At 42.7% G+C, this 21,099-nt stretch overlaps 1 protein-coding gene across 18 annotated transcripts in view; it reads right to left on the bottom strand.

Annotated features, from left to right (window-relative positions):
• nfixb (nuclear factor I/Xb) overlaps positions 1–21,099 on the bottom strand; it is a 155,621-nt gene that overhangs the window by 33,669 nt on the left and 100,853 nt on the right. For all 18 annotated transcript variants that reach the window (XM_075453594.1, XM_075453596.1, XM_075453599.1 and 15 more), the window contains one exon: positions 2,543–2,608. In XM_075453594.1, coding sequence (XP_075309709.1) covers positions 2,543–2,608 — 66 coding nt within the window. The remainder of the gene's footprint in view (positions 1–2,542; positions 2,609–21,099) is intronic.

Below are 21,099 nucleotides of genomic sequence, written 5' to 3'. Positions count from 1 at the left end.
TGACTGCTGACATTCTAACATAGACAACCAATCAGGTCCAACAATATTACAATCCCTACAAAGACAGCTACATAATGTATGATGCACTGGGATCCTTATGTATAAACCATGGACACACAAATCAAAACAGAGGCGCGATATATAATGTTGGAGGCCTCTAAAAAAAAAACACAGGAGGCCTGCTCTGAAGGCAGGCTTTGGTTTGTCTCTCATGCATTAATGTAGAAACACCGCAGTGCGGGGAACAAAGGTTTGTTTGAAATTTTATTCAACACATACACAAGTATAACAAAATCATTTTCTGTGTCTCCATAGCTTTTAGAAAACTTAAACAAATCTAAAGTTTGATGACAGTGACACACAAAAGGTTGTGCAAGAGGCCTGTTTACTGATGTGTTGCATCACCCTTCCAGTTAATGACACTTTTTAGTCCTTTGGGAACTTGGGGATATCGATTGTTGCAGTTTTTCTGAGAAATCCGTGTCCAGTCCTGCCTAAATCGAAAATTTCAACACTGACGGAAACTAATACTTATTCATGACGAAAATGGACAGTTAAAATAAGCGATGAGCCATGTGAGTACTGAAGTGAATAGAATAATATCTTATTAAAACCAAACAGGGAAAATTCTGTTGAGTTTGAATTGAAATATCAACTCAATTTGACTGGATATGTGAATAGGTCATATAGGCCAATAGGCCATATTCTTATGGATAAACCAAAGCCAAAATACAGTCCAGATTCTGAAAAAAGTTGTGGAGACGTTGTATAAAATGTAAATAAAAATGGAATGCAATAAAATGCCAATTCCATAATTCAATGTTTTATTTACAATAAAACATAGAAAATAGGGCTGCATGATATTAGGAAGATATGCAATTCGCCATATCACTGTTGAATACTAAGATAACAATAAAACTTGTAGTAACTAACACTTAAAAAAAAAAAAGGGCTTCTGCACCTGTGCATGCTAGTTAGTTGTTGAACAAATGAAAGATTAGATTTTTTTCTAATTGGAATGCAATTGCATTTAATTGGAATAAACCTGTGCCTGTCCTATGCCTATGATTTTGCGCATGTTGATATTGCAATAACACTACATTCTCCATATTGCATGAAGCCATAACTGAAAACATATCAAACCTTGAAAGTAAGACTTTTTCCTATTTCATGAAAAAGCCCATCTTCAATTTGATAGCCGCAGTACAAGAAACAGCTGAGGGAACATGTCACAGTTAATTAGGTTGATTGACAATAGGTCAGTAACATCATTGGGTAGAAAAAAAAGCACCTCAGTGAGGCAGAGTCTCTCAGAAGTAAAGTTGGGCAGTGGTTCAGTAATCTGAAAAAAAAAACTGTGTCCACAAGTTGTGGTGCAAGAATGGAGGAACCTTCAGAATAATGTTCTTCAACATAAAATTGTTAAGACTTTGGACAATATTATATACTGTAGATGATGGAAAATTCAAAGATCCAGAGAATTTGAACACCTTCGTGTGCGCAAGGGACACGGCCGAAAATCTTTGAGCCACTTAGAAAGTAATAAATAAAAAACGTTTTTTTAGGTAAGGCCTAGCCTTATCAAGACAATGCTAAACCTCATACTGCATCTATCCCATCAGCATGCCCCTGTCCCAACAATGAAAGGTCTTTGTTTTCTGTTCTATTGTGAATCAAATATTGTTTTTTGAGGTTTATTTACATTTGACACAGCATTCCAAAAAATATTTGGAATTGGGGCTGTAGGAGGTAATGCAGGAACAATTTGAAAATGTTAACTTAGCCCAAGTTGGTTTTAACTATCTTATATCTGAATGTGACACTTTGTTCAAATGATGACAATTTCAATATATTGAAATTGATACGTTGCCAGAGTCTTCCTTGTAAGAGATCTTAAAGCACTATGTGCTGTCCTGGTTACATACACATACTGTAGGTAGCATAGAATAAATACCTAACAGCCCTACATGGTGTGTGCATTACAGTTGAGTCAATTTTAAATCTACACGCCTCCCCCTTGCCTCCTCCCCTCTCTCCGTTTAATCCGTCACTACTCACTGTCCATCATCCCTCTCCTCCTTCTTCTCTTCACCCCCTCACCCCTAATTTTCTTTTCACTCTCCCCCTTACCCCCATTTACCTCCCATTCTACATCTCCCGCTCCTTCGCTCCATCCTGGCCCGGGGTTAACCACAGCGGGGACAACGCATGAAGTCAGCACTCGGCTCGGCAGCGGCCATGTGGTTCCCATCTTCCAATAACGTCAGTGTGATTTATGAGTGGCCCGCCACAATCCAAGCACAGCCCCCACGCTACAGTACCATCAAGTCTCCTTACCATAATAAACCTAGACCCAAATCTGCCCAAACGCGCTAACACACAAAGAAGTCTGTGTGTTGGGGAAGTGTGCATACACATGAATGAGTTTCAGCATCTGAACAGATGTGAATGCATATATGCACAGGTATGTCATTTTATGCATGCAGGTGCACGAGTGCATAATGAGTGTGAAGAAGTACAGAAGGACATACTGCGAGCTTACCATTTGGCGGGGGCTTGACGTCTGTGTCTCCTTGCTGGTTTGAATTGTCTGATTGTCCTGATTGTTCTGAAAGAGAAAGAAGGAGAAAAACAGAAGAGACGGACAGTTAGTCAGGTGGACAGATGTCTGGACAACACCCAAGGTGAGGGGGCAGGTCAGCTCTTTGCGAACTTGAAAATGGCGCCTTCTTTCATTCTTTCCATAAGAGGAGAGACAGACATCGGGCTGAGAGTAAAGATAGGAGCACATGTCCACCTTGGTTCAATCTTAGTTTAAAGTTAAAACGGCGGGTTTTCACTCCTGGAACTAGTCTCAGTGAGACTCATTTTTTAGAATTGTTTTTGCTGCACTTTTACGACACTGTATTCTTCTTTTTAAAGGACTCAAGCAGATGACATATATACACAGACTGTTAGCTAAGGCCTTGTGAAGGTTGGAGAGGGTGATAGAAACCTCATACCCTTTAATGTTTACAAGGAAGTTGAGGGGAAATTGTAAAAGAAAGTATACAGTTTGGGGTTCTAGGCATGCCTGACTGTGCATTTACTTCCATAGAGCCACTTCTCACAAGGCTTTCCTTTAAATTACTCGCACACACACACACACACACACACACACACACACACACACACACACGTATATTGGCTAAACTGTTGTCTAGAAACCTCAGCTTCCTCATTGTTGACTTGAAAGTTGAGATGGAGATGAACTTTCTTCTCTGGCGCACACACGGTTTCACTAAGTGCCTTTGACATCTCAAGTTGGGTAAAGTGTTCCCAAGAAAGCTCAGCTTCGCCGCTGCTGACTTGTAAAAGAGCGCACTTTTATGTTCTAGGCATTATTTGGATATTATCTCCTGTGTGACTTTACCTCAACGTCTATAGGGGCAGGCAGGCAAACAGAGAGCTGCCTACTTCAGCTAGTTTAGTTTGGCCCGCTGGCTGCCATTCTTCTTCAGATGTGTAATGCAGCCTTGCTGAGTTTTATGGTTGTATCACATATACTATTTAGGCCAATTACCCTACAGTGCTTAAGTGTTTAAGGGCGCCTCGGGGCAAGTCTCTTTTACCAGGACGTGGCCTTGCAGCCAGCACTAGGCCCCACAATCTCAACTTCTTCTGAGGCCAAATCAGAGCCCTAATCTTGGGTGGCAGTGAAGCACTATGTGCCAGCCCAGCAAGCTGCTGTACCCGCTCTGCCCACTGCCAAAACCAGGAAAACAAAAAGAGACACCTCTTCGGTTTGGGCCAAACAGATCAGGCAGAAAAAACACATGCACAGAGTTCCTTTTCTCTCACAGCACTCATCCCTCATTCTGCAGGAGTCAGAGTCCATCTTCAGGTCCTTCTCCCTCATTTTCTCTCACACTCGTCGTGTCTCTGATTCTCTTTCTCTCACGCGCTGTCGCTCTGTGGAATCCTGGCAGCCATCTTAGCGCTTGGCAGCCATCTTAGCTTTGGCGGTACCCATGCATTCCTGCTAGCTGACGGCACACACACACACACACACACACACACACACACACACACACACACACAAACAGAGACACATGCTCGCAAAGCTCACTCTCTCTCACACACAGCCCCAATGGTCTTAAAGATAAAAAGACCTACAGAGGATATGCAATGCTAATGGAGTGAGGATAAAACCACTGGGATGCTCCTCTGCAGTCCTGCGAGTGTCATGTCGCCTGCACATAGAGTCCCAAAGTATAAATGAGATGAATTGGAAATGACGTGTTGACCACAAATGTCACACACACTCGTAAAGTACAAGGAAGTGTGTTAACAACTAATGCCAATGAAGGCGACTGCCCCGACAAACCCGATGCTGGATTTCACTACAGGCAGAAACTGTTAAAACCGTTTCCAACCAGCATGCCTCTGAAAAAAAAACAAAAAAAAAAACAACCCTCCTACACTTTGTGACAGCTCCCAAGCCAAAATTCAGTGCCTGGTTGTCATGACAACAAGCGATGGCACACTACACTTAAATTCCCTTATGATGAGTGATTGTTGAAGCTTGTGTGTGCATATGTGTTGTTGTTTGGCCTGGCAATTAGTTGGATTGAAGATAATAATATAGCTTACTGGCACAAGCTCAAAGTGTTGTTTTGTTTAAGTATCTCTTGGCACCATACAGGCTGACAGCCGCTGTGCTACGATATCACAAGACTGACTATTACTATATTAGATCTTCTCTTTTATGCTCTTGTATTCGCAACTACATTTTCTAACTCAGCTTTCAGAAGCTTTTGTCCGTTTTGGCTAAATGTTATTAATCGATCTTCACTTTACTTCACTGAGGATTTAAGGACAAACACTTCTTGAGATGGGGTGTGATAAAACTTGAGGTGTTTTTTTGTCTTTTCTATTCATTTGCCATTTGAGCACAACACAGCTTCCCAATTCAAAATCATCTCTTGGAGGGGTGACCCGTCCCAATACCTAATGTTGGGAACGATCATCTCAAACTATGACAGGGAACACTGGCTGACAGTTTAGTCAAACAGAAGCTCTTTTTGCACATGAGACACGTTACATTAATGGCTTCATCAGTCTTTTAAAATCAACAGTATTCAGCCATTCACGCACTGGTCCCTTTTATGTTAATGTTCCTCACCCTTCATTCAGATATGCCTGTGAAAGTGACTGAAAGAGCCACATTGTCATAAAAACAAAGCAATGTTTTATGGAAGCAGACAAAAATCTAACTTTTCTCAATGTTTGAGCTTGCTGACAGCCAGTGTTATACTGTAAGTTGCTATCGGGATGTTTACTTCACTTGAGGATACCGTCTTGGAACGTCTACGCTGGAAAGCTGCACCAACACTCAAAATTCTGTTAGTCCTCAAAGCGTCCCAGATTTCTTAAAACAGCTTGCCGCTCGAGCATAAAATAAAAAAATAAAAAAATCACATCAAGCAAACTAAAATGGAACATTGTGTTAAATAAAAAGATAGTAGATGGGAACGTTTGAGAATTTTGATATATAATCAGACAGAGCAAAAGTTTCAAACAGTTTTCTGTCAGTAGCAGAAAAGAAAAGAAAAATGACTCCGTGCTGCAGCTACGTATTGGAATTTCAAACAGAGCTGTTACATTTTGTTAAATAACGCGACTGGTCCATTCTTCTGAACAGATAAGCTTGTCACAATAAGTCACCTTTGCAGCGGGTGTCTGCCCACAAATGTGACTGCAGCAGTTCAGGCTTGTGTTGTGTTGAAAGCGTTATGTTACTCGGTCCGATCAAGTTACGTTACGTTTTAAAATGTTACAAAAAGCAGCAGGGGTGATTCGCACATGATGGTGACACGTTTAGTGGCCACCAGACTAAAGGAAAGAGCGTGTCTGCAAAGGGCTAATGACTCGATTCCATCATGGGCGTCAATTGGGTATGGCAAGGTATGGCAGCTGCCACACCTTGGCTCCAGTGGAAAATTTAAATGTTCGTTTTTCTTTTTTTCTTTAAAAACAAAAATAATTTATGGAATTACTCTGTGTCAATTAGTACTGATTATTTTATTATTTAATACAAATAGATGAACTACAAATGAAATTCTGAACAACACAATCAATTGATTTAAGTATCATCTTCCCTTTTGAAATGTGGTATCTCCCAGCCCCCCCTCCCTCCCACGAGATGACGGAGCCTGGAGGTCAAAGCTGATGTTATTAGCGGGATTTGTTGTTTGCTAATAATGTAAAATATGAAAAGAAAGCAGAAAACTTTAATATTTATCACCAAAAAAAAAAGGGCAGGTGATGATGGGTCCAATGTTGCCCCAGCGGCGGAGGAAGGAGGACCAGGTAGTGAAGGCTGTTAACGAGGCTGTTCACTTCAGCACCTCCGCTGCTAATGCTAATGCTAACAGGGAGATGGAGACGAGTCCATTGTTATGTTAGCGGCTATGTGAGTGAGACTGCATTTGCACACAGATAAGCTACATAGCAGACTTTTGTGGTGATTATTGTGTATTTATTGATTCATTGATACTGTAGTCATGTGACTATAGTGACCTTGCCATACCTTAGCTTTGGCTGAATTGACGCCGCTGGATTCCATCTTAGAAGAAATACCTTTTCATAGATTTATTTAGGCTTATATTCATTAATAAAGACAAAAAGTTCTCAGTTTAATTAGGACGTTTCTGCCACTTGTTTAATCAAGTCTAATCTGTTTGAAAAAAGCTTTCTGCCATCTTAGTATGTGGGCATAAGTCTTTTAAATGAGTCTTATGGTACCAGTCCTTGCATGGATGTATGCTATGTACGTGCTTTTCTCAACGTTTAATGTCTACATGTAGAATTGTGCACGAAGGGTTTTTTTTGTGCGCGCAATCCTTGGAATGATTGCAAGCATGCAAATATATATTGTGTCTGTACTCAGATGTGCCTGTGCAGGATTAATTGCGTGCTAGGAGCATGACGAGTCCAATAAACAAGGATGCTTCACTCTCATGGCAAACAATAGAGAAGCTGTGTGTTATTAAATTATTATATATGCTCTATAGACCACCTGCAGGGAGAAATCACTGCCAGCAGGCCTCCAAGCCTCACAAAACCCTTTGTGCGCACCCACACCGATAACACACGCATGACATAGACAGGAGCGCAAGCAACCACATTTATTAATGTGTCGCTGCACGTGCACGCACCAAACGTGGATACACATGCCTCCAAAGCACAAACACGCTCACTCTCTCACACACACACACACACACACACATAATGTTCAAACACGGATGAATCACCCTTATCTCCTGCGTGCAGTCGCCTCATGTCCCCCTGCACACGCCCCGCCAGAGATAATACAACACAGACACACACACAGGCCATCAAACACACCATGCAATCTCTCTAATCACACACACGCACGCATAGTGAGTTCATTTGGTTGCTTGGTCAATATACTGCACAGTCACTGGTGATACACTCCAGGAGTGTATGTGTGTGCTAAAGTTAACACTGGCTATACATTTATCACACTACAGATGCAGACAGAGGCTAATAACTCACACCCAAGCTAATGTACACACACTTGAATATCACACTTACGCAATCACTCAATTCTTTTTACACACAAAAAACAACCAACAATGCCATTACACAAGTGGCAATCATTAAGAGACACTTGAATGTAAAATCACACACACATGCTCACTTAGTACACTGGCAGCCATTCCTGGTGCTAATGGACTCATTTACTGCGCGCACATTCATATACGAGTGCACACTGTACACGTTATGCTAATTTACAGCACAGTTATGAGTGTTTGTTTGTGCATCACATGAGCAAACATGTCTCGTGTCATTTAACGTGCACAAAAAGAAGCCGATTTTGCAGACAGACGATAGACTATAAAAAAAATAGCCATCATCGTTCTAGAAGCAAAGATAAAACGAAACAGCTTTGGATGTTAAACTTGACGGCGGTTGGAAGGACACGAGCCGTTGACGCGATGCATTTCCATAAATCAGTTCTTCTAACATCTAGTATTATCAATCTGTCTGATGAGAATGAGCTGCAGCTTTTCGGCACCTTCGCCCAGCTGTCCTTTGCATAGGCCTGCACTAAAATACCTCACAGGCAAGACACACGCCTGCCTTTGAAACCTGCCACATGACCAGATTATTACAAACAAACACAGATGCACTATTTTTAGCAGGGACAGAAGGTGGGTGAAATGCATGCAGCAGCAGTCCAGATGTAGCTAAAATATCTATGACTTTGGCATGTGATAGTGTCAGTATGTGTGTGTATGTGATGGCAGATGAAAGACAGAGGTGGATTGGACTGTTTAAAAGATTGGTATACTTTATCAAAGCTGGAGTCTTTATAAATGTAACAGTTGTTTAGACAAAAATCATACGAGACTGACTAAGCAAACCAGCACCAACAAACAACAATTAGCTTAGCTTAGGAACCATAACATGGCACAGCAGTCCTTTCAAGCCTCCTCCAGGTGTTGAAGCAAAGAGCACAGGCTTTAAAGATATTTCAGATTCAGTCGTATCTCTGAAACAATGGGATACTTTAAAAAAAAAAAAAAAAAGCAATTTTTTTATTTATTTCTACACAGTAAAAGTTTCAAAAGGCAAGCGTCTTAGACTAATGAGAATGATCTCCAATTTAATTTTGAATTTTTTAAACAGCTGATGTAAATTAAATTGGGGTTTAAGGACAGATGTGCAGAGGGTCTACTGGAGCTTTCCGTTTACTTGGAAGTCAGATGTCTAAGCTGGGAATGGGGTCACATCCCAGTTGACCTTATTTAGCTACAACTGGATATCTGACAGAACAGACAAGATTCTGCTCTATTAGCACCGTCGCTTCACCACAACACAATACTTTGTGCATATGAACACAGAGGCAATCTACTCAGAGACAACCTGAAGTGATAATAAACTGTGTTATTACTGCATCATTATCTCTCTCTGGACAATTTGGATACTGCTGTTAGGGTTGATGAGGTTCCTCCAAACTCAAATGAAACATACCATGAAAAACTGATTCTTTTAAGTTGCTAAATTAAAACAGTAATGCTTTCATTTTTGGGTCTCATAAAGCACGCTTACATTACACAAAACAAGTTATTGCATTAGTCTGACCAAAATGCCTTTTTATAACAGATTAAAAAAAATGTTATTTCAACCAAAATCATAAACGAACAAACTTCTCAAAACCAGGCTATAACACCCAGGCTGGAGTTCAAATCACTCTGCATGTATACGCTCAACTAGACTTTCTATTCAATTTTTATTTATATAATTTCTACTTAAAGCAGTTAAATCAGTTCTATTTAAATTCTATTTATTTATTTATATCATTTCTATTTCTATTCTATTCTATTTCTAAATGGGCCGAGGCGCTCTGTACACACTCCAAAAGTTCCAACTTTTTGCATCTTTTTGGGTATGTTAGTAAAGCATGAGTGTATTTTAATACAGACAAATTCCAAATAAAGCTGCTCTCATTCACATGTTTTTTGGTTTCTTTAGTCAGACGGCTGAAAAGTATCAGAAATTGTGACAGAACATCAGCCCAAAAAGATTACATGTCATTTTAGAATAGGACAGAAAATACTTTGGTTATCCCCCGTGGGGGACATTCAAACTGTCATGTAGCTCAATTCTAATATTTTCAATGATTGCGTATCAGAACAAAAACAAAAATTATAAATAAATAAATAAATAAATTTGAGAAGAACATGTTAGCAGTCACTGCTAAAAAGTCTTATGGCTGTGGGGACAAAGGACAAGTGTGCAGGTGCTTAAAGCATTTCTAGACTGTCGCTCTGCTCTAATAAAATCTTCTTATAATCACATCATCATTTCACAAAATCGCCATTCAGGTAACTTAAAGATGACATCTGTGCAGTGAAATCAGTTACTTAGATGCACAATGATCTGACACAGAGAAAATTACAAGGTGCAGAATGTCTTGAACTTTTTCCCATACAGTTCACTGGGTAGCAGTTTCCGACATACTTTGGCCTGTGACTCCAGTTATCTCCCGTGTATGTATTCCGGGATATGGATGGTGACATTCAAAGGTCAAGTCGAGCTGTAAACATAGCATTACTCAACTGAGCATGTCACTGTGCTGATAGTGACTGTCCTCTTAAAAACTAACCTATGGGTTGTTTGTTTATGAAGGCAGTAATGATTTAGAATTGCATTCAATTGGTCTTGAGAGCAAACTGCATGAGAGATGTGAAAATGACATCTATTGATGACAGAGCGGTATTTCTTAGTCCTAACCACGATTCTTTTCTAACCCTAACCAAGCACTTTTTCATTTCTAACCCTTAGCAAGTGATGTTATTCCCAAAATCAAACCAGGAAGGGTTTTAGTAAAATACGATTTTGTTACCAACTGAACGCAACTTAAAATAAAAAAAAACAAATTGCCATATATTTTCCTCTTCCTTTTGTGGGTAAGAACCCTCCAATAGGTTGTATCTAAGGGTATAAATAAAAAACCTATTGGGTCATTTTAAGTAGAGGACTTGTTGGTTTCATACAAGTTCCTTAAAGACTGTATACAACTTATATAATAAAAGTGCATGTAACTGCTAATAATCTCTTGGCAATATAGCTGCAGAATACAGCTAGTTACCCCCTTGGACTCTCAATAGCCCCTTTCACACTGCGACCCGCTACCTTAGCGGGGCCAAATTGCACCTTCGACCCGCGTCGAGCAATGTGAATGCTTGGCGTGTTGGTGACCCGTGTTGCCTGAAGCCGAGTTCAGGGGGCGTTGCCTAGTGGCAGAGCGTCACACGAAACACATAAAATGCTGGGCGTGTACAATGACGTAGGCACAAGCCATGCGTCGGAGGTAGGGTTAAATACACCTTGAGGACTCGTTTTTGCAATTGTATATGCAGTTCATGGAGATGTTATTTTACGGGGTGTGGATGGTTACAACGTGGGATGCCGCCAAAGAACATATGCGGAGAATACAAGAGCACTATAGTCCCCGAAATGTGGCGGTAAATAACGTCCTCTGCTCGGAGGCTGAGGAGCTCGCGGACCTCCTTGTCTCTCCAGTTGGCCATCTTCAAAAATGTCTCGAACTTGAAGTAAAACAGAGTGAAACTTGTCCTCACCTGTCGCTGTTGTTCTGAATCAGCTGTCCATTCTGTCTTTTAAACTCCTCACGTCACGCCACGCCCACGTCCGACCCGCGTCGATTGCTTTCACATAGGGGTGGGCGATATGGGCAAAAAAAAATATCTCGATATTTTTTAGGATTTTCACGATAAAGATATTTTGACGATATTTAAAAACAAAATTAAAACTTGCATTAAGATCACAATAAAATGAACACAAGCATGCAAGTCTAAGCACACACGGCCGGTACAGTGAAACTGCGAATGGCTCATTAAATCAGTTATGGTTCCGTTGATCGCTCTACCGTTACTTGGATAACTGTGGCAATTCTAGAGCTAATACATGCAAAACGAGCGCTGACCTTCGGGGATGCGTGCATTTATCAGACCCAAAACCCATGCGGGGTGCCTCTCGGGCTGCCGCGGCCGCTTTGGTGACTCTAGATAACCGCGAGCCAGAGGGAGAAGTAGCCTGAGAAACGGCTACCACATCCAAGGAAGGCAGCAGGCGCGCAAATTACCCACTCCCGACTCGGGGAGCCGGTAGTGACGAAAAATAACAATACAGGACACTTTAAATCCTTTAACGGGGATCAATTGAAGGGCAAGTCTGGTGCCAGCAGCCGCGGTAATTCCAGCTCCAATAGCGTATCTTAAAGTTGCTGCAGTTAAAAACCTCGTAGTTGGATCTCGTGATCGAGCTGACGGTCCGCCGCGAGGTGAGCTACCGTCTGTCCCAGCCCCTGCCTCTCGGCGCCCCCTCGATGCTCTTAGCTGAGTGTCCCGCTGGGTCCGAAGCGTTTACTTTGAAAAAATTAGAGTGTTCAAAGCAGGGCATGGCGCCGTGGTAAGGGCAGAGGACCACTGGCGCTGCACTTTATTGATTTTTGGCGATTGAAAAAAAAAATAAATAAATAAAAAAATATATATATATATATATATATATCTCGATATTGCAAAATTACTCATCGTTAAAACAACATTCACGATAATTTCGCAAACGATACATATCGCCCACCCCTACTTTCACACCAAACTCGGCTCGGCAAAAAGACTAGGGTCCGACGCGGGTCGAAAGGCGAGTCGAGTTGACACGGCAGCCTGGGTCGGCAGTGTGAACGCAACAGCGGACACGCTAAATTCGCGGATTAAACGCGGGTTATTCCTCAGTGTGAAAGGGGCTAGAGTCTCCACCCTCTGCGTTCTGTGTCCCCAGACAAGGTTCAGTTCACAGGCAAATGATAGATGCCTCCTCCACCAGCAGCCCGAGACTCCCCAGACAGATCTACCACTGTTCTCTTCATCCTTAATCTTTGTCTCACCTCTGCTTCTCACTCTCTTGTAACCTTTAAGCTCCTCATCAGCTTCATTACCTCTGTTATAGATCTTTCTTTCGTCTTTATGATTTATTCCTGTAGGCCGAGAGGGTACCAGGCCATGGTTAAGTCCTTTCTTTGTCAACCCCATATTTGTCATGATGTACTGCCACATATTTTTTTCATCAATCAAATGCCTTTGAGAGGTGTTAAACCATTCAGAACAATCATACATGCAAAAATGAATATCCAAAATGGTATCGGACACGATTCAATATTTAATCATTTTACCACAAAAAATGTAAAGACTATGGCACCGACTGGATTGCGGAAATTGGTTGCATCTTTTAAATGTGCCGTTCCACTCAGACAGTAGACACATTTGGATCTAGTCTAGGTTACTTTTGGCACTGATGGGCCAGTTACGTCATTGGCAAATGTTATGTGGGCCAGATGTAGCCCAAAGGTCATGAGCTGGGCCTAACTCGGGTTATAGTATGTAATATATGGGCCAGGTGTGGTCCAGATGTCAGAGGTGGGCTTTGATATTTATTACCGCAAGTGTTGTGAGGGCCAGGTGTTGACCAAAGGCCAAGCCTGGTGTATATGTGGTTAAGTTTAGGCAGCCACACTTGCCCTGAGTCAACAAGGCAATTCAAGGCCAACTGTGAGCCATGTTTGGGTCAAACATTCTTTGCTCTCTGGGCAATATTGATAGCAAACTGGACCACTGGAATCTTGAAAAGCACCTGGCAATGGTTAGAATATTTTGGTTCCAACAAATGATTGTAATATCTTTTTTTTTTCTTTTACTTTCTTTTTCTTATTTTCTCGCATGATTGGATGTTCTTTGTAGCTCATTTCTAATTTCAATGACTACTTGTCTACTACTTTGAATCTTGCCATGGATAGGATTAATAGAATGTATTGCAGTCTTTCTGTTTTTGCTGGATGACAGATTGAAGAAAAATCTCTCCCCAAGTGTGACATCAAGCAGTCCTGATTGGACTTCATATTTTGTAAATATATAAATATTAAATATAATGTAGCATTATACAAACTTCATTATGATGTAAAGCAGGAATCCTTTAAGGCAACCAACTATACTTGGTGTCACATATTAACACAAAAGCGCATTCTGAGTATATGGCAGCGCATTCTCAACCCCGCTCTCCACCTGCACCCCCGACCCATCCACCAGCCTCTGGATAAAGAAACCAAACAGCCTCCCCAATTGGGTTTCGCTTAAGAGGTTTATCGGTATGTTGCTAAACATTCTGACCTTTTTTTTTAATCTTTAATGCGCTTAAAATGTTCCAAACCCTCCTAATCCCCACGGCTATCCCACACAGATGTTCACCCCGCTCTTTTATTGGACTTCATTTCAACCTTTTTTGCCCCCCCCCTTTTCTCCACTAACCTCCTCCCCCTTCATTTGGCAATTCGTTTTCCAGTTTTTTGAAAACTACTCATCGTCCTCTGATCACTTCACCACCATCCCCCTTGTGCTTCAATCTTCTACAAGCAAATCTTGTTCTGAGTCTGGCTTTTAAGCCAGGAGTTCTTATTGGACACTGCTGTACTGGGGAACAACGACAGTTCAGTCTAAGCTCAGTGTGACCACGCTTAGGTTCAAAGAAATGCCCGAATGCCCCAGAATGTTTCATGGGAATTTGTTTCATTTGATAATGTACAGTTAAGTGTAACAAGATAATAACAGGGATGGGGAGAACATTGTGGTTATTCCTGCTGAGCTTTTAGGACATCTGGGACATTAGCCTCAGCTTCTACATACTGAGTCATCCGCTTTGGCAATGGGGCAGTAACTGTGCTTAAAATTTGGTATTCTATTTTCAAATGCACCATGCTTGACTACCTGGTTATGGATTAATATTCCATAATAATTTTCTTTTAGGATGGACTAAAGTAACAGAATAAACACAGAAGCACTTATTGACCTCAGTAGTGTCTGCAGGTATTTCCTTCAAGCCTTTTTCCACAAAAAAAAAAAAAAAAAAGCTCCAACAAAATAGAGAAAAAACCAGGGTCAAAATTTATGGTAAAAGAAGTAGAATATAATCAAGTCAGTTATTATATGACATGATGTTGAAGTTTCTGACCAAAAGCTGCCTGCATGCCTTTAAAACGACCCAGTGTTCTGTGACTGGAGTGATGGCTCATTTACCGTCACTGGAGCAGCTCATTTTTCCTCACAGATTAAAACCCAGCTTTTACAAATGGGAGGAATAACACCAGGGCTTTTCTGTTTTGGGGATGGATTTTCCTTTCAGCTATTTTTGGCACCTTCCTGGGAAGTTTATTTGGCTTCCATCTCCACACCCTACCTATTAAACCAGCAGCTTCAAAACCTGGCAGTTTCACCAGCACGACGGCTGTCCCAGCAAAACAGCAGCAGGGCTAGTAGGTTAGCAAACTGCCGTCTTTGCTGATGCAATGAAACATCTCCAAGTCTATAGAAAAATCAATCTTTGTGCCCACATTCGGCGGAAAAGTGACAATAGTGCATCTCAGTGTAGTTGAGTGAATGTCTGGCATGTAACTCCATGTGACAGCACGGCATGGGGCGATGTGATTAATTGTGAAATGTGTTTCTGTACTACTAGTGCCGAAGTGTGAATGTGTGGGTGTGAGACTATAAATACATCATTTGGTGGCTATGGATGTGAGATTGCGTCTTATATACGTTTATGATCGTGTGTGTGTGTGCAAAAATTTCTGGAGAGCACATGTTGAGGCGCAGTTGGAGATAAGCGTGTAAACATCTGTGACTGACAGGCTGAGCAGCGGAGTGTGGGAGGGAGACGGTGTTCTTTTATTAAAACACACAAGCGTGCATGTGCAGCATCCATAGCAGTTTTGTGGGAGTTTTTGGATGTGCACGCCTCCCCCACATCTTCTGATTCTGTCTATATGTGGGAAAGTTCAATAAATTGAGAGAGATAATTCTGCGTTAGATGCACATCTGTGTGTGTGTGTGTGTGTGTGTGTGTGTGTGTGTGTGTGTGTGCGCTACGTGGCAGCCTGGCTCGAGCCCTGTGCCAGCAAGGAGCAGGTGTGGGGAGGCAGCCCTGCATTGCCCGTTGCCCATCTGCGTGGCCGTCTGTGTGCCGCCTGCGCCCTCTCCGTGCCAACGCCACACAGAGCAGGAGAGCCAGGGGGTGAAAAGGGGGTGAGAAGGGGTGAGAGGGGCCTAAAGGGAATCAACCATGGGAGAGAGAAGAGGGCAGGGGGTGGTAGGATGGAGGGGTCTGGCTTGCTGCCCATGTGTGCCCCCCTCTTCTCTCCCTCTGCCCAGTTCCTTTTATCTCTGCCTATGCTGATGAGCTGTGATGTACAGAGAGAGATAGGCAGGGAGGGAGGAAGGGGGAGACACATGGGTGGGTGAAGGGGGGCAAGTCTTTTTACTACCCCACTTATTCTCAGAGTAGAAGCAAGAGCAGGAAAGCAAAAATCCTCCCCTGATTTGAGGCCAGCCTTCAAAGCTTTGACAATACTGATCTTAAATTCCCTCTTTGCACCTTTGATTTGAACCTCTCTGCCCTTAAACTGCAAATGCATGTGGAGAGGTGTCATTTCTCCATTTGGCCTGCAGATGTCACTTGTTGGCAGTGGCGGGGGGCACCACGGCAGCAACACATGCTAAAGAAATCTGCCTTTCGCAAGGGGAAAGGGAGAGCAGTGGGAAAGATTTCAGCAGGGCTGCTGAAGCTTTAGAGAAAAGGGAGGGTGGGGTGTGAGAGCTGAAAGCTCTCTGGGATATCGGGCTTCAGTTAAAATTCCTACCGGCAAATGAAATATCTGCGACTCCAAAGACTGAACTAAAAACAAAAAGTATTTTCACAGTAGACACACTGGATATTAGCTTGGTGTACTTCTACCCTTCCAAAAAAAATAAAAACTTAAAATAAAAGAAGTCCACCCAGACATTCTATTCAGAGAGGCTTGCTCACACTGCACCAGTGATGTGTGCAGATTGGGTTTCATGCAAACAGAAGCGAGTATAGAATGTATAGCACTGAGCTTCACAGCTCTGAATGAAAGACATGATCCACCCAGCTGCACTCCATTTCCCATGTCCTGATTTATGCATGTGTGTCTCTATGCATGTGTGTGTTTAGCAGGGTATGGGCACAAGTGAGAACAGGGATCATGTGATGCCAGTCTTTGCCAGAAAATGGGGGGAGAGAGATTGACAAGGAGGAGGGGGGGAGGGATGCAGGGAGAATAGGCCAAAATAAAGGGGAGAGACGAGAGGCAGGCAGAGGAGAGAAGTCAGGACAAGAAAAAGACACACACTCTCAAACAAAAAGACGTGAATGGAAGAGAGGAAGAAAGGGAGAGGGGGTAAAAGAGGAAAAGAGAGACAGACTGGGGGAGAATGCGGCGGGAGGTTTGGGGGATTGTGAGAGCTGTGGGAACGTTTTGCCTCGCCAAGAAAGATGTGAGCAGAGAGAATAAAAGAAGGAATGAGAAAGAAAGAGAGACTCGTTGGCAGAGCAGGAGAGGAGAGTAGAAGAGGGTACAAAAGGGGGCACCGGGCAGGGAGCAGACACGATGAAACCCGGCACTACAGGGGAGGCGAGGAAAAAAGCAAACACACGCCGCACCGCAGCCACCACGAGGCAGTGCCAACACTCTGCCAAAAGCTAAACGGTTCAAAACCATTCTCACAGTATCCATAACCGATACATTTCATGCAAATATCCATAAGAGAAACTGGGCCGTAATGTGATGTGGGCCTAAACTTGACTGAGCCCTCATGGTGACCTGTCACTCATTCCACGAGCAACACTGAAGACAGAACACATGACCTCGTGAACTTCTGTCTTGGCATTTCATCACTATTCCCCACTGCGACTGAGGAGAAACTCCAAGCAGACCACAGCAGAAAAGTTGAGATCGCCAAGGGAAAATTGTGCCAAACAAAAGCCGAAAGACCGACCTGGGCAAAATGAGTGACCCAGGCAATCCGCAAAGCCCTACATATATTATCGTGTCAGTCGACTGTGGTAATTTGCAGTGAACCATCCATTATTGTACGATGATTTACCATCTGGAGGCAAAAGCTGGTGTTTCAGGGCTTCCTGTAGCCAGCAGGTAGCCAGAGGCTAAATTCAAAACAGCTAATACAAATCCACAGGGTTCACAGTTGTATTTTGACAAAGGCTTCCTGCCTCAGCTGCTGTCCAAGCAACTGCTTACCTCAGATGTGATTGGTCAATAATACTCAGGGAAATCAGAAAAGGTTCAGGGTATAAAATCTTGTTCTTTTGCCTAAAATTTCTGCAAATTCACACGCAGATATCAGTTTATAAGGTCATTTGCAGCTGTTTTGCGGACATATACCACAATATTGATAATGAAAGGGCTGTCATATGACTGTGTAAATGTCTGTCCATCTGTCTGTCCGTCCATCCATCTATCCTCTGCGCTTCCCTGGAAGTGGGTCGAAGCAGAGAACCTAAGATCATTCATAGTCTTAATCTTTTGGCTGCTACCCACAGGTCGTGACCACAAGTGAGAGTTGGAACGTGAATCAACTGGTAAATAAATAGCTTTGTCTTTCGTCTCAGCTCTCTTCACCATGGCAGACTGGTAGAAAATCCTCATCACGGCAGATGTTGCCTCCATCTGACCGACTCTATTGGTATGGTGCACCGTCCTGACTCTTATTAACTTTTGTTAATAGTGGCAACTTTAGGAAAGATAAACTTTTAAACCTCACTGTACTGCCTCTGCTAAGAATTAAAGTTAGCAACTAGATGGTAACTGTAGATGTAGAAGAATAGTACTGTACTTTTAGAAAAACATGTTTCCAAAATGAATGCTATGTTGCTCTAATCAATCTGTAAATTAAATGACTTGCTACCTTGTTGAGCTTTGATCCCATGTTTATTTCTTTAGTCGCTCATGTTAAACTTATGGCACTTACATATCGTGGCCTTAAAGAAAATCATAGGGCTTTACTGGCTAAAATCCACTCATTAGTTTCTTATCTATAGGCTGATATATTTTGTACTTTTACACAGTAAGTTCACAGTCATAATACTCATAATCAGTGTTATGTACACTGTGATTGTATTTGTATCTGACTCCTATGGAGTCATTTTGCTTTTCTAAGGATATGTTCCGCAGACCAATGTAGCGAAGGGTCTCATGGGCAATCAAAGGGGCTGCCAAAGATAAAATGTACAGATCTGCCAAATCTCAAGAATACGCTTGGTCGATTCAACACCTGTCAGCTAACACGTCTAACCTGGGTTGGGGGAGAAATTTGGATATGCTAACGATATCCAAGCATTAAACCCTAACCGGAAGAAAGCAACTTGAAGGAGAGGATTCCACCCTTATCCATGAAAACACACGTGAATCAACAATGGTGATAATAAGTCTTGATCGCTTTTAAATGACTTCTTGGTCACAGTTTCATATTACAATTTACGAAAGTCAGGCGTCAAATGTCAGTGTTGTCAGCGTGGCAGTGTTCAAATGAGTCATTCTTCTCACATTGTAGTACGATGTCAACAAAATATTCAAATTACAGGACAGCATTGTTTGCATCACACTCTTTATTTACACCAACTGGCCTTCGGTGTGATGCAGCACAAGCCAGAAAACATTAAGATTTATTTTGGGTTTGTGAACTATGCAAATAAATGCTCCCAAATCTATCTGGGGCTTGGAGAACGTGTTTTATGAGGGCTGTAAAACTCCACACAAACACATAAAGCGGGCCTGTAAAAATAATGTGTGCTCTGCATAAATGCTCATTTGGACTAATGAATTAGGGGAGCGATGAATGGCTGTGTAAAACTCCACATCCTCCCCGGATGATGCCAGCGGAGGTTTAATGTACGATGTGCATGATTTGTGGATCATTTGTGTGCATTCCCAAATGCTGCCTATAGGTGCAGCGATGTCAGAGACACCTTTGCAGACATCAATCACGCTGCTCATCTTTAACTTTTTTTGATTGCACCGGGTCAAAAAAAATAAAAGTACGTGTGAAATCCTCGTTTGACCGTCCGAAACTAACCCTGCTCTGGATGAAGGCGAGCACGTGTTCAGTTTGGTCTGGGAATGAAAACTTCCGATCCCCGTCCCTTCCGCTTATAGCAGAGGATTGCTCCTGACAGCAAAGTGGCAAGGATGGGAAGTTTTCAATCCCAGACACAGCTGAAGGGACACCCACCTTCATACAAAGCATGGTGCGTTTCCTTCGGATTTCATGCGTCTGATTTCCCGTGATTTTCACTTGGGGTCGGCATGAAAAAGTTCCAACAATCCACATCTGGGATCGACACACACTAATACACACACACACAAGCACCAAAACTGACTAGAGGGAGCTGTTTGCATCCATTCTCCCAAGGTTGTGGGGGCTTTCTCAACCAGACCGGAACAGTCCAAAATCAGTTATTCTGGGCAAGGATCATCCAGATCTGCATACCTCCAGCATGAACTGAAGATTTATTCTTTCAGCTGACAGCGAGAGCGAAGAGGAGGAGGAAGAGGCAGACAGACACAGAGAAGCAGATGAGGCCTGAGAAAAAACAATCAGCCAAATGAGGGCACTGATAGAAAGGGAACCTTTGACCACCAGCTGTCTGGGAGTCACTGCCCAGTCGCATTTGTCGGTCTGTGTCCCCGGATGAACCCAGCCCAAGGGGTCAGTGGCTCCGAGCGCAGCCCTGTGTTTGTGCGGTTTGTTTGCGTGCACACACTCACACACAAAAGAGACGGCTGCAGTGTTGTGCTCACTTGAATTAATGAGTCTTACAGTGTTTGTGTTCGTGGTCAAGCGTACGAGCTGCCTGCTGTCTGTGTCAAAGCTGGCTTTATCTGTCAGGCCGATAAGGTGAGTAAACAACTGCTCTGGTCTTCCTGCCTCTGACATGCTAACTGATAAAACGCACCAGCCTCCTGCGTGCACCAGTATCAGGGGCAGCGGGAGTCGCAGGCTCCAGCTGCAGCCACAGGCCCGGCAGTGAAAATCCACTCCAGGAATACAGTGCACATTACCAGCAGAGGAATGCAGTTTGCTGTGGTAGCGTCACATGTGACATGCATGTACAGTTTTCGTGCATTAGCCCAATCAGATAAGCAGCATAAGTGAATCAAAAGGCATGCCCATACATGTCAGACACAGAGGATTAGCCTAGTTCGGACGGCTTACAGCTCTGCTCAGGCTCTCCTTCGGTAAAGCTGATAATTGGAGATTTATTCCTACCATCTATCAATCCATCTATTAACTTATTAACCCAGATAAAAAGCTTTAAAACCCTCCTTGCTCCCTCTCGGCAGAACCGGCACGGAAAACTGAGATTAAACGGGGGAAAATCCACTTAGCAGTTTCCAAAAACATATTCATCAATAAGCACCAGCGACCTCGGCCTTATTATCTCGGTTTCTGCATGCTCAAGTGGAGCAGTTTAAAATCTGACCATGCTCAATGAAAGACAAACAAACAAAATAAATAAATAAATCTGTGTTTTTGCAACAACCAGCCTTCGGTTAGATATCCACACGGAGAAAGATTTGTGAGCTAATCTCGTGAATCTGTGACAGAAAAGTGATTACGTGAAGGACGGGATGTTTGACAC

Source organism: Odontesthes bonariensis, chromosome 21 (genome assembly GCF_027942865.1).
Source record: "Odontesthes bonariensis isolate fOdoBon6 chromosome 21, fOdoBon6.hap1, whole genome shotgun sequence".
NCBI classification, from domain to species: Eukaryota; Metazoa; Chordata; class Actinopteri; order Atheriniformes; family Atherinopsidae; genus Odontesthes; species Odontesthes bonariensis.
The sequence above is the reverse complement of the archived record's forward strand: the minus strand, read 5'-3'. Positions and strand labels throughout refer to the sequence as shown.